At 46.4% G+C, this 14,526-nt stretch overlaps 1 protein-coding gene across 3 annotated transcripts in view; it reads right to left on the bottom strand.

The window, feature by feature from the left end:
• The window catches only part of LOC135554021 (disintegrin and metalloproteinase domain-containing protein 11-like), a 28,798-nt gene that overhangs the window by 7,666 nt on the left and 6,606 nt on the right, over positions 1-14,526 (bottom strand). For all 3 annotated transcript variants that reach the window (XM_064986018.1, XM_064986017.1, XM_064986016.1), the window contains 18 exons: positions 13,737-13,813; positions 12,567-12,633; positions 8,414-8,496; positions 8,130-8,193; positions 5,258-5,318; positions 4,939-5,111; positions 4,769-4,840; positions 3,377-3,543; positions 2,997-3,081; positions 2,689-2,779; positions 2,164-2,215; positions 1,737-1,836; positions 1,356-1,427; positions 1,045-1,137; positions 701-781; positions 544-594; positions 319-382; positions 8-113 (listed from right to left, as the gene is read on the bottom strand). In XM_064986018.1, the coding sequence (XP_064842090.1) occupies positions 8-113; positions 319-382; positions 544-594; positions 701-781; positions 1,045-1,137; positions 1,356-1,427; positions 1,737-1,836; positions 2,164-2,215; positions 2,689-2,779; positions 2,997-3,081; positions 3,377-3,543; positions 4,769-4,840; positions 4,939-5,111; positions 5,258-5,318; positions 8,130-8,193; positions 8,414-8,496; positions 12,567-12,633; positions 13,737-13,813 (1,559 nt within the window). The remainder of the gene's footprint in view (positions 1-7; positions 114-318; positions 383-543; positions 595-700; positions 782-1,044; positions 1,138-1,355; positions 1,428-1,736; positions 1,837-2,163; positions 2,216-2,688; positions 2,780-2,996; positions 3,082-3,376; positions 3,544-4,768; positions 4,841-4,938; positions 5,112-5,257; positions 5,319-8,129; positions 8,194-8,413; positions 8,497-12,566; positions 12,634-13,736; positions 13,814-14,526) is intronic.

The following is a 14,526-nucleotide window of genomic DNA, read 5'->3' as shown; positions in this document are numbered from 1 at the left end:
GACTCACGGCTTGTTGCACTGCAGCCATCCCTGGCCCTCAGGACTCGGCCCACAGTTGCCCTTCTCTGTGCCCTCTGCATTCAGCTTCTCATAGCAGAAGCGGTCTGCTGAATCTGAGACAGCACACACAACACAACACACATTAGATCCATATCACCGCCATCTGTAACTCAGATGAAGTTCCATATCAGTCCACAAGATGGCATAGGAATGCCATGGGCATAGCCATAGAAACAGTACCAAGACATTACTACTGTCAAGTTAATAAATCAGGGGTGTGAAAGACATTCAAGAAATAAATGAATCATTAGTACTTACTGTAGCCCCACAGTCCCTTACACTGGCCATCGAGAGTCCTGCACCGACCACTATAACAACGACCCTGAGAGAGAGAGAGAGAGAGAGAGAGAGAGAGAGAGAGAGAGAGAGAGAGAGAGAGAGAGAGAGAGGTAGATGAAAACAAAGGATAACAGCCAGACAGGCATATCTCAACAACACACTGACTGCAGAGCAAAACCCCATTCAAACAAAGGTGTGCCTTACCTGACTACTGTCACACATGTATCCATCCAGTTTGTGCACATTATGTGGGCACTGCAACAGGAGAAAATGACATACAGTATGGTTTACCTCAGACCAACTCATGCTCCCAAAGACTCCATCTCCCAGCATGCACCAGGGAGATCGTGTAGCGTCGTACCTGGCTGGAGTCTCCTGTGCAGCTCTCTGGGATGTCACAGTCATTCACAGCCTGTCTGCACACCGCTCCTCTCAGCTCATACTGACACACAAGAACAACATCAGACACACATGACCTCTTACTGTCACGAGAGGTGCGCCACGTAGTAGCACCAACAGACCCGTAATACTCAAGATCGGATGCTTTTATCATTAAAACTTCTTAATAAAAAGGTTTGGTAGTGAAATGTTTGGTAATGAACGAGTTAAATACTGAAGAGGCACCCGCCTCCATAGAGTGGACTAGCTAGTGTGATGAGTAATATGTAAATGAGGCGGTGGTGGGAGTGGAGTAGAGGGACTCACCCTGCACCCACTGCAGCACAGTCCACTACTGCACATGGCATCGTGGGTCAGGGTACACTTCTTACAGCACGCTCCTCCACTACGGGCACACTCCTACAGACAAACACACACAGTCACTGAGACTGTTCCTCGTACCAACATTAACCCTCTCGTGTCACCGTGACAGTGTCTGTCTCAAACGGAAACCTAGTACCTTTATAGTGCCCTACTTTTAACCAGGGCCCATAGGGCTGTGGCAGTAGTCCCATCCATGCTGGAGGGTTCTGGTCCCTCATCATGTATGGGTTACAGTTCCTTAAAGAGACCCTCACCAGCTGAGACCCACAGTCACACTCCTCCCCTGTCTCCACGAAGCCGTTCCCACACTCAGGAGGGTCCAACAGCTGACAGAGACGGAGGGATAGAGGCAGGCGAGAACAGACGGAGGGAGAGACAGTAGACAAGTAGGATGGGAGGAAGAAAAGAGGGGAAGAAGGGAAAAGGGAAGGTCGTAAAGAAGAGGATGAGAGAGATAATCAAGGATGGGCACAGAGCTGTATGTAAATATCTAATATAGAGAAATGAGGACATTGGGATAATTAATTAGGCTATATATATAACGGCACTCCTGGGACCTTCAGCTTACACGCCACTCCCCACTAGACCATCAGGCTAGGCCAGCCTCCCACATCCCTCACCCACACCAGCCTCACCTTGTTGGGCTTGTTGAAGAGGCAGCTCCCGCCCCCCTGGAGCAAGAACTGGATGTACTCGTCAACACTGCAGCGAGAGAACTTTCTGGGCAGGTAATATCTGTACACACAAAACAGGCACACACACACACACACACACACACACACACACACACATGGTCAAAGCCAATGATAGTGTTTTTTCCAAAATTAAGTGCCAAATCAAATGTGACAATTTTTTTCTGCAATTTCGCAATATGACTGAAATGTTACTATCTGTGGTAAAAAACCTGCTAATTGTAGTAGATGGATTTGACCATAGCCTATCAAATCACCATTGTACCATCTGATATTAAATAAGCCGAAGCCAAAAGCTTGTGAGAACCTTGTGTTCTGTCGACTGATATACTGTATGTACAGTATATGTAGTCCTAAAGTCAATCTTTACCCAGTGTCTTCCATGATACAACCAAGCCAAGAATCAGGACATCTGCAGTCTCCTGAGAGAGATGGAGAGAGGGAGGGAAAGGGAAAAAAGGAGGGTGAAAGAGGGAGTGAAAAGTCATGCAAAAAACATTAGATGTTTAATGACATTAATCTTGACTAGAAGGAACTTGCGTTTATTTAATGAGGTAAATCCTTGAGAAGAAAATTAAATAATTTCACAAGTAAAGTTTGAAATAAACTCAATCCATCGCTGCCTGTGCCACTCTTTCCATCCATCCCTTCCTCCCTCCTTTTACTGAATCCATGGGCTCCGGTCTCCTGTCCCTACCTCTCGCCTTAGTCTTTACACTATCTGTACCTGTTCCATCTCTCTCTCCCTCTCTCTCGCCCGCTCTCTCTCCACCCATCCATTCCTTCCTTCTTTCTTTCTTTCTCTCCTTCCTTCCTTTCTTCCTTCCTTCCTTCCTTCCTTCCTTCCTTCCTTCCTTCCTTCCTTCCTTCCTTCCTTCCTTCCTTCCATCCTTACCCGCAGAGCTGCGTATGTTATTCCACCTCATCCCAATGTTCTGACCCAGACTCTGGCACAGAGTGATGGCCATAGGACCCACGTTACCATACTGGAACACAAACACACACATCCACCCTGTATCAATGGCGTTCTCTTTGACTGAAGTTACGATCCTCACATTCTTCACTGAAGAAACAAAGAAGTCAAAGAAGAGTCATTCTTAAATGTAGCAGTTGTGTCAGTTCCTAAACCATGAGCATGGACTATGAGCCCATTGTTGTGAGTCACAGTCCTTTGAAGCTGAGTAGGAAACACACAGGTCTTACCTCGTTGATGCCCCCTCCTCTGGTGAGAGAGCACACCCCTCCGGTGTAGGCCGCCCCACTGCGACTGCTCTGGAACGTACGCCCCCTGGAGCAGATGGAGGAGAACAGGGGTCAAACCTGGACTAAAGGACCAGGACATATTGTAGTACATATAAACCGGCTGCAACCAGTCAACAATACTGATCTCGTCCAAAATGGCACCCTATTCCTTTTATAGTGCACTCCGTTTCACCAGAGCCCTCTGGTCAAACATAGTGCACTATTGAGGGAATGGTGTGGCATTTGGGACGCAAGCCACAGACTGCCCCAGGTTAGATACAGCAGCATATCAACCTCCTCTATTTTTAATTTCAGGGGGACATAGACAGGGAGGCGCTCACGAGAAGAGGTGCACGGTGTCACTTTGCTCCTTAATACTGTCCTTCCTGTACTTCATGAAGTTCTGCAGCGTCGTCAACGGGTCGGTCACCACGGGAACCATGTTGGCCGACGACCAGGTCTCCATGGCAACCAGCACAATGCGGGTGTTCAGCTGTTCCCTGTAAATCTGCAGGCCAAACATACACTGCTGGTATATCCAAATTCATATCTTGGAGCATGGACATAATAAGTAAGATAAACTCAGCGAAAAAGAAACGTCCCCTTTTCAGGACCCTGTCTTTCAAAGATAATTCGTAAATATCCAAATAACTCCACAGATCTTCATTGTAAAGGGTTTAAACACTGTTTCCCATGCTTGTTCAATGAACCATAAACAATTAATGAACATGCATCTGTGGAATGGTCGTTAAGACACTAACAGCTTACAAACGGTAGGTAATTAAGGTCAAAAACCTAGGACACTAAAGAGGCCTTCCTACTGACTCTGAAAATCACTAAAAGAAAGATGCCCAGGGTCCATGCTCATCTGCGTGAATGTGCCTTAGGCATGCTGCAAGGAGGCATGAGGACTGCAGATGTGACCAGGGCAATAAATTGCAATGTCCGTACTGTGAGACGCCTAAGACAGCGCTACAGGGAGACAGGAAGGACAGCTGATCGTCCTCGCAGTAGCAGACCACGTGTAACAACATCTGCACAGGATCGGTACATCCGAACATCACACCTGCGGGACAGGTACAGGATGGCAACAACAACTGCCTGAGTTACACCAGGAACACACAATCCCTCTATCAGTGCTCAGACTGTCCGCAATAGGCTGGACTGAGGGCTTGTAGACCTGTTGTAAGGCAGGTCCTCACCAGACATCACCGGCAACAACGTCGCCTATGGGCACAAACCCACAGTTGTTGGACCAGACAGGACTGGCAAAAAGTACTCTTCTCTGCCGAGTAACATCTTACAGAAAGTACTGGCAAATCTGGTGCAGTCCATGAGGAAGAGATGCACTGCAGTACTTAATGCAGCTGGTGGCCACACCAGATACTGACTGTTACTTTTGATTTTGACCCCCCCCCCCCCGCTTTGTTCAGGGACACATTATTCCATTTTTGTTAGTCACATGTCTGTGGAACTTGTTCAGTTTATGTCTCAGTTGTTGAATCTTGTTATGTTCATACAAATATTTACACGTTAAATTTCCTGAAAATAAACAATGTTGACAGTTGAGATGACGTTTATTTATTTTTTGCTGAGTTTATGTGCGATTGTTCTTATAGGCTACAACTTAGCCTATGATTATTGATATGGCTTTAACTTCAACATAACAACATCATCATAAATGACGATGGGTATCAGTACAAAAGGTAAGTATGGAGTGACAGAGCTCTTACTGCATCAGCCATATTGACCACTGCTTTGGCAAAGTTCCTGGCCTGGGTAGTGGAGCGTCGCAGCTGCACAAACTGCAGACAGACAGCAAACGTTAGGTACAGTGTGTGTGTGCGTCACACACACGCACGGACTCACACACATCAGTTATTTTCAGAAAAGTCTAAATCACCATTTCGTAGTCGTTGACCACCATCAGCTCGATGTATTTGGTCTCTGACTGAACGGTGGGCCTGCGCGGCAGCTGTCTCTTCGAACGCCTCAGCACCTCACTGACCCGGGGATCCTTCATCTGCTCATCACCATTACCTCTGGCTCCACCCCCCCCACTGTCGTCTGTGCAGCCTGGACACAATACGACACGGAGGACTGAGAAATGACATCAAAGAGCATGGATCGACCAATATCAATGGTAAGTATGACCATCTCATTGGTAGGTATGAACATGAATGATTGTATAAAGGAGAGAGGATGTAGGATGTTGCCAGTACCTTGACAGTCAGAGGATAGTCTGACATCAGGCATCCTACGCACTAGGTGGGCCCCCTCAGTCTGGAGAGGAGTCAATGAGACACCAGGAGAAAACAATACCAGCTTTACTACGTTGTTCCATATTCCTCATCTGCATCCATGTTACTATGAATGAATGAATCAATAACATCAACACTACTCAAAAATCTAAATCAAATCCAATTTTATTTGTCACATGCACATGGTTAGCAGATGTTAATGCGAGTGTAGCGAAATGCTTGTGCTTCTAGTTCCGACAATGCAGTAATAACCAACAAGTAATCTAGCTAACAATTCCAAAACTACTACCTTATAGACACAAGTGTAATGGGATAAAGAATATGTACATAAAGATATATGAATGAGTGATGGTACAGAGCGGCATAGGTAAGATACAGTAGATGGTATTGAGTACAGTATATACATATGAGATGAGTATGTAAACAAAGTGGCATAATTAAAATGGCTAGTGATACATGTGTATTACATAAAGATGCAGTAGATGATATAGAGTACAGTATATACGTATACATATGAGATGAATGATGTAGGGTATGAAAACATTATATTAGGTAGCATTGTTTAAAGTGGCTAGTGATATATTTTACATAATTTCCCATCAATTCCCATTATTAAAGTGGCTGGAGTTGAGTCAGTGTGTTGGCAGCAGCCACTCAATGTTAGTGGTGGCTGTTTAACAGTCTGATGGCCTTGAGATAGAAGCTGTTTTTTAGTCTCTCGGTCCCAGCTTTGATGCACCTGTACTGACCTCGCCTTCTGGATGATAGCGGGGTGAACAGGCAGTGGCTCGGGTGGTTGTTGTCCTTGATGATCTTTATGGCCTTCCTGTGACATCGGGTGGTGTAGGTGTCCTGGAGGGCAGGTAGTTTGCCCCCGGTGATGCGTTGTGCAGACCTCACTACCCTCTGGAGAGCCTTACGGTTGTGGGCGGAGCAGTTGCCGTACCAGGCGGTGATACAGCCCGCCAGGATGTTCTCGATTGTGCATCTGTAGAAGTTTGTGAGTTCTTTTGGTGACAAGCCGAATTTCTTCAGCCTCCTGAGGTTGAAGAGGCGCTGCTGCGCCTTCTTCACGATGCTGTCTGTGTGGGTGGACCAATTCAGTTTGTCTGTGATGTGTACGCTGAGGAACTTAAAACTTACTACCCTCTCCACTACTGTTCCATCGATGTGGATAGGGGGGTGTTCCCACTGCTGTTTCCTGAAGTCCACAATCATCTCCTTAGTTTTGTTGACGTTGAGTGTGAGGTTATTTTCCTGACACCACACTCCGAGGGCCCTCACCTCCTCCCTGTAGGCTGTCTCTTTGTTGTTGGTAATCAAGCCTACCACTGTTGTGTCGTCCGCAAACTTGATGATTGAGTTGGAGGCGTGCGTGGCCACGCAGTTGTGTGTGAACAGGGAGTACAGGAGAGGGCTCAGAACGCAACCTTGTGGGGCCCCAGTGTTGAGGATCAGCGGGGTGGAGATGTTGTTGCCTACCCTCACCACCTGGGGGCGGCCCGTCAGGAAGTCCAGTACCCAGTTGCACAGGGCGGGGTCGAGACCCAGGGTCTCGAGCTTGATGATGAGCTTGGAGGGTACTATGGTGTTAAATGCCGAGCTGTAGTCGATGAACAGCATTCTCACATAGGTATTCCTCTTGTCCAGATGGGTTAGGGCAGTGTGCAGTGTGGTTGAGATTGCATTGTCTGTGGACCTATTTGGGCGGTAAGCAAATTAGAGTGGGTCTAGGGTGTCAGGTAGGGTGGAGGTGATATGGTCCTTGACTAGTCTCTCAAAGCACTTCATGATGACGGAAGTGAGTGCTACGGGGCGGTAGTCGTTTAGCTCAGTTACCTTAGCTTTCTTGGGAACAGGAACAATGGTGGCCCTCTTGAAGCATGTGGGAACAGCAGACTTGGATAGGGATTGATTGAATATGTCCGTAAACACACCAGCCAGCTGGTCTGCGCATGCTCTGAGGGCGCGGCTGGGGATGCCGTCTGGGCCTGCAGCCTTGCGAGGGTTAACACGTTTAAATGTTTTCCTCACGTCGGCTGCAGTGAAGGAGAGTCCACATGTTTTGGTTGCAGGCCGTGTCAGTGGCACTGTATTGTCCTCAAAGCGGGCAAAACAGTTATTTAGTCTGCCTGGGAGCAAGACATCCTGGTCCGTGACGGGGCTGGTTTTCTTTTTGTAATCCGTGATTGACTGTAGACCCTGCCACATACCTCTTGTGTCTGAGCTGTTGAATTGAGATTCTACTATGTCTCTATACTGACGCTTAGCTTGTTTGATTGCCTTGCGGAGGGAATAGCTACACTGTTTGTATTCAGTCATGTTTCCGGTCACCTTGCCCCGATTAAAAGCAGTGGTTCGCGCTTTCAGTTTCACGCGAATGCCGCCATCAATCCACGGTTTCTGTTTTGGGAATGTTTTAATCGTTGCTATGGGAACGACATCTTCAACGCACGTTCTAATGAACTCGCACACCGAATCAGTGTATTCGTCAATGTTGTTGTTTGACGCAATACGAAACATATCCCAGTCCACGTGATGGAAGCAGTCTTGGAGTGTGGAATCAGATTGGTCGAACCAGCGTTGAACAGACCTCAGCGCGGGAGCTTCTTGTTTTAGTTTCTGTCTGTACGCAGGGAGCAACAAAATGGAGTCGTGGTCAGCTTTTCCGAAAGGAGAGCGGGGCAGGGCCTTATATGCGTCGTCGAAGTTAGAATAGCAATGCTCCAAGGTTTTTCCAGCCCTGGTTGTGCAATCGATATGCTGATACAATTTAGGGAGTCTTGTTTTCAGGGCTACCTATACTGCTGTCTCCCAGCCACCACACACTCACCTGATTGGTCCCGTCGAAAAGAGGCTCAATCCCATAAGAGAACATCCCATCAGAAAACATACCACTGAGAGAACGAGAGAGAGAGAGCGCGAGAAAGAGAGAGAGAGGGAGGGAACACATTCATTATATATCTGTAAGACTCCCATTGTATAGCAATAATATTAGTACATGAAGATCAAAGATACCATATAGCTTATCAAAGCCATAGTGCCAGTAATGTCCCGAGTCAGTGTGGTGAGGCAAGGCCATTGACAGACAGTTTATAGCTATGGGGAGAATCTCACCATAGTCCAAGACAGGTGGAGAGAGCTGCCCAGGACTCTGGTAAGCCCCTCAACCTCCCTTGGTAGTAGCAGTGCTCCCCTCCCTGTGGACACAAAGATCATACCATTGTTAATATACAGTCACATGCTCAAGTAAGTTGACTGTGTAGTGGTACATTGGATTGCAGGTTTCCACACACTGATTGAGGAGGACGGTGATGCTCTTTTCACAGTCCCCTAAAAAAACAACATTGAGTCCCCAGGAGTTGTGCTTTAAAAAGTTTCTACTTCTATTCCCTCCCTCCCTCCCTCCCTCCCTCCCTCCCTCCCTCCCTCCCTCCCTCCCTCCATTATACTGCTAGCTGTTCCACTCCACTATATTCCACTCCACTATAATCCACTCCGCTCTATTCCAATACGCTCTATTCCACTCTACGCTCTATTCCACTCTACGCTCTATTCCACTCTACTCTATTCCACTACACTCTATTCCACTACACTCTATTCCACTACACTCTATTCCACTACACTCTATTCCACTCTACTCTATTCCACTCTACTCTATTCCACTCTACTCTATTCCACTCTACTCTATTCCACTCTACTTTAGCTACCGCTCTGACAATGGAGGGGTCCTCTGTGCAGGGAGTTTATAAATAAATCCAACATTATGTTTCCCCACAGTGGGAACAGCTTGGAAGGAACAACATGGAGCGAGAATGCATTGGGCTGGCTAAGAATAAACCTGTATCCCAACCGGCCGTGATTGGGAGTCCCATAGGGCGGCGAAACAATTGGCCCAGCGTCGTCTGGCCGGTGTAGGCCGTCATTGTAAATAAGAATTTGTTCTTAAGTGACTTGCCTAGTTAAAGGTTCAACTTAAAATGCAAAATTGAGCAGTGGATGTCAAAGTGTGGAAGAGGAGGACCACACAGTCGAGACCTCAACACAGATGAAGAAGAGGACATCCAGCTACAACACTAATGCTCATTCTGAGTAAAACATCTACCTTGCCTGCAACCATCTGAGCCCCATCCTTCATTGGTGTGAAAGAGCTGGCCGAGTGTAACACTTAAAATGTTTAAAACAATTACTTTTAAAACTGCAGAGCAAATAAAACTATTGGCAGTGAAAACATCCCCTTGGTTGGAGAACTCCCCAAACACTTATTACACATGGTTAGAAAGCACAGTAACAATTAAACACAGTAACAATTAACAAGACAATTAGCAGTTGGGGTGTGTGCAGCCAGTAATCAGGACACGCTATGGAATGTTTGAATTGAATGGCAAATAAACAGCAACACAATGACAAGCATATTAGGCTACATGCTTGGACAGTTATACACTCGGTGGTCTGTTTATTAGGTACACCCATCTAGTAATAGGTCGGACCACCCTTTGCCCTCCAGAACAGCCCGGATTCTTCGGGGCATGGAAACGTTGCTCAATTGGTATCAAGGGACCTAACGTGTGCCAGGAAAACATTCCCCACACCATTACACCACCGCCACCAGCCTGTACTGTTGACACCTGGCACTATGCGGCCATGGACACTGCTTACACCAAATCCTGACTCTGTCATCAGCATAACGTCACAGGAACTGGGATTCATCGGCCCAGGTCATGTTTTTCCACTCCGCAGTTGTCCGTTCTGCACACCACTGTTGTACTCAGCTGTTATTTGCCTGTTTGTGACCCATCTGTTAGCTCGTCATTCTTCTTCAACCTCTCATCAACGAGCTGATTTCGCCCACAGCACTGACGCTGACTGGATGTTTTTTGTTTGTCGCACCATTCTCGGTAAACCCTAGACACTGTCGTGCCTTAAAAGCCCAGGAGGTCGGACGTCTCTGAGATACTGGAACTGGCATGCCTGGCACCGGCGATCATACCACTCAAAGTAGCTTAGGTCTCTCATTTTGCTCATTCTAACTTTCAATTGAACAGTAACTGAATGACTTGATGCCTGTCTGCCTGCTTTATATAGCAAGGACGGCCACGCGACTCACTGTCTGTAGGAGCGAACCGTTTTCATGAACGGAGTGGCCACTGAGTATAAGTCTCAAGCCCAGGGGAAGGCCTTTCCTTCACAATTAGTCAAAAGATTAGAAAACCTTTCCCGTAATGGCTGATCTAAAGTAGTCATTGAGCCACTACTGAGTATGAGATTGGGATAGCAGGAATACAAAACCACTCTAATAGAAGCAGAGATAGAGACACAGCAACCACAGCTGGCATAGAGTCAAGCGCTCTGCCTGGTCTGGCTGGTCTGGGAGTGTGAGTATTTGGCTCCATCCCTGCAGGCGTACTGTACTGTACCTCCCACCCACACCACTGCTCTCTGAAGGAACCAACTGTCTGCAAACACACACACACACACACAGAAGGACTCTCTCTGATACCATCACCCATCCTGCCATTGTATTCACTGGCCTTGAACTCAAATTTTTCCTCTTCCTTCTTCTCCACTTTCCCTCTCCCTCTCTCTCTCTCTCTCTCTCTCTCTCTCTCTCTCTCTCTCTCTCTCTCTGTCTCTCTGTCTCTCTGTCTTCTTTCATTCTCCTCTCTGCCAAGAACTTAATGACACTGCAGAGCTGACTTGTTGCCATGGGAACAAGCTCCTGATTGGCTAGTGAGGGCAGAAGGAGAGTTGGGAATGAGAGTGGGTGGGGATGAGAGGGAGGCTCTTGCTGAGGCTGGGGGGGCGAGGGTCAGTTAGTAACGTGTGTAGTACAATGAACCAAATAGAAAAAATACTACTTTTCCTCAATGGTTTTCTAGAGGCACTGACATTCCTGTAGTAGTCTACAAGCCACTCAATCACACTGTAGCATTCATTCATTTTGGTGAGACGGTGGTCAATACTAATGTCATTTCAATCTGATATGTGCCGCCAACAGGATGGACGAATCTGATTTCAGTAAGACACCCAACAGATCTCTGTAGCCTACTGGACAATAGCATACAATGTCAAAATTATGTCAACAGGATGTCTACAGTATGTCAACAGTACGTCTACAGTACGTCAACCGTATGTCTACAGTATGTCAACCGTACGTCTACAGTATGTCAACAGTATGTTAACAGTATGTCTATAGTATGTCAACCGTACGTCTACAGTATGTCAACAGTATGTTAACAGTATGTCTATAGTATGTCAACCGTACGTCTACAGTATGTCTACAGTACGTCTACAGTATGTCAACATTATGTCAACCGTATGTCAACCGTATGTCTACAGTATGTCAACAGTATGTCAACAGTATGTCTACAGTATGTCAACAGTATGTCTACGGTATGTCTACAGTATGTCTACAGTATGTCAACAGTATGTCTATGGTATGTCTACGGTATGTCTACAGTATGTCTACAGTATGTCTACAGTATGTCAACGGTATGCCTACGGTATGTCTACGGTATGTCTACGGTATGTCTACAGTATGTCTACAGTATGTCAACAGTATGTCTACAGTATGTCAACGGTATGTCTACGGTATGTCTACAGTATGTCAACGGTATGTCTACGGTTTGTCTACAGTATGTCTACAGTATGTCTACAGTATGTCTACAGTATGTCAACAGTATGTCAACGGTATGTCTACGGTATGTCAACAGTATGTCAACAGTATGTCAACAGTATGTTAACAGTATGTCTACAGTATGTCTACAGTATGTCAACAGTATGTCTACAGTATGTCAACAGTATGTCTACGGTATGTCTACAGTATGTCAACAGTATGTCAACAGTATGTCTACGGTATGTCTACAGTATGTCTACAGTATGTCTACAGTATGTCAACAGTAGGTCAACAGTACATCTCATCAACAAGCTGATTTTGCCCACAGCACTGATGCTGACTGTACGTCTACAGTATGCAGAAAACACAGTAGCTTTTTCAGAGGCATGGTTAGAACTTCTATTATAACTAGGGCCATGTGTTTTGCGCAATCATGTGACATAGCAATAATTTATCCTGTATTTTAAGCCTTATCCAAAAATGATTCATACCAAAAATTAAAGCAGTTGTCTGAGGATGGATTTGACATAAAAAGAAAATGGTACAGTTTGTTGAAAAATCTTTAAACAACGGTTTAAATCCAGGCATATCAAATGATTGTGCAAAATACAGTTCCCTAATTATAACATACAAACACACACACACACAAACTACCATAGACTGCGAGGGTTTGCCGTCTTGGTGGAAGTGCCGCTCCACGTAGTCTGAGGACAGGAGGTTGCTGCAGAGAGAAAACACAGAGACACCTCTGTTATTATGAACAGACACCTCTCTCACAAACTATACCGCAAGCCGAGCTCTACGCTACGTCTAAGACAACCAGGCGCATCCATCGTGTTTAGGATTTATCCTCGTTCTCTGCATATCTATTCTGCTTGGGAATAGATACGCAGTCTGTACGAATATGGTCCGTTCTTAAACGTAATTCCATTTCAGAGTTCATGCATGAGGGCGTTGTGTAATGCATGGCTGTAGCGTACAGCATATGGATGTGATTTATGACATTATCGTAGCTAGGCAGTAGCCGTAACAGAGTAGCGGTGGTCTGGCTGCTGTGTTGACTCCTTTACTGTGCTGTAGGGGAGTTACAGTACATTAAGCACATTAATAATAAAGTCATGACAATCCGGGCCACTCTCTCTCTCTCTCTGTCCCCCCCATCCCCCTCTTTCTCGCTTTCTGTCTCCTGTCTCCTCTCTCTGTCCCCCCATCCCCCTCTGTCTGTCTCCTGTCTCTCTCTCTGTCCCCCCCATCCCCCTCTTTCTCGCTTTCTGTCTCCTGTCTCCTCTCTCTGTCCCCCCATCCCCCTCTTTCTGTCTCCTGTCTCCTCTCTCTCTCTCTGTCCCCCCATCCTCCTCTTTCTCTCTTTCTGTCTCCCATCTCTCTTTCTTCTCTCTCTGTCCCCCCATCCCCCTCTTTCTGTCTCCTGTCTCCTCTCTCTCTCTCTCTGTCCCCCCATCCTCCTCTTTCACTTTCTGTCTCCTGTCTCCTCTCTCTGTCCCCCCATCCCCCTCTTTCTGTCTCCTGTCTCCTCTCTCTCTGTCCCCCCATCCTCCTCTTTCTCTCTTTCTGTCTCCCGTCTCTCTCTCTTCTCTCTCTCTAGGGTGGGTAGCTCTATTGACGGAGCTCTCGGGTCTCTGTGTCCCTGACGCTCCACTAAGCATTTGATCATGTGTCATACATGGAAGGAGAAAAGTGTATTTGCTAACGGTAGCGGTTATGGAAATGCCAACGTTGATGATTGTGGCGATTAAGAAAATATGGACTGATGGAAATGGGGTGTGGCGAATACGTCAATCAAGTTGACAAATCAAATGTACTCACTGGTTTAACTCCAGGTCTAGGGTGAAGGTGTGTCCGAAGGTTTCCACCTGGAAACAACTCTGGGCCAAATGGACTGGCTTAAATAGGGAGGAGGTGAGATGAGGATCGAAAGAGAGAGAGAGAGAGAGAGAGAGAGAGAGAGAGAGAGAGAGAGAGAGAGACATTACAGGAAGAACCACTTAAAAGTAAACCACTCTAATAGCGGTTCGCCCATTTGGTGAGTCACAATGAAAGCTTTCATTCTGTAAGAAGTATCACAAACCAACATATGTACTGTACAAATGCATTTCTGCCAGCGCAATACTGCGTACGTATCAAACGCACTTTAGCAGCTAACATAGTTGGATTGATAAAGTGTCCATTGATTTGGCTGGACTGAATCCATTCCAACAGGCAGTACTGAAGCCATCCAGGAAGTGCATTAGTATTCAGCGATAGAGATGGACGGGAAGAGGGTTTACGGGAAAGGAGAAAACTTTACATTTCCATCTACATTAAGCTGGTGTGAAGTCAATGTGTTCCTACTGTCGGCTGCCCCAAAAAATGGAGAGGTAAGGAGAAGGCAATGAGGAGCTTTACTGTCTGCCAGAGATTTATAGCAGTCAAAACACAGTGTCGCCAAAAGCACAAACAGTGCCAGCATTCCATCCCAGCCCACTGTAATTATGTCTGCAGGATACAGGCTGCAGTGAATCGTTGGACTTTCACTGAAACAAGACTCCCATTCGGAAATCATTCCCTCCAATGATTCCACACAACTCAACTTCAGCTGGAGCAGGGCGAGGGCAGT

Source organism: Oncorhynchus masou, chromosome 14, assembly GCF_036934945.1.
Source record: "Oncorhynchus masou masou isolate Uvic2021 chromosome 14, UVic_Omas_1.1, whole genome shotgun sequence".
Lineage (NCBI taxonomy): Eukaryota > Metazoa > Chordata > Actinopteri > Salmoniformes > Salmonidae > Oncorhynchus > Oncorhynchus masou.
Note: the sequence above shows the minus strand (reverse complement) of the source record. Positions and strands in the feature narration are given on the sequence as shown.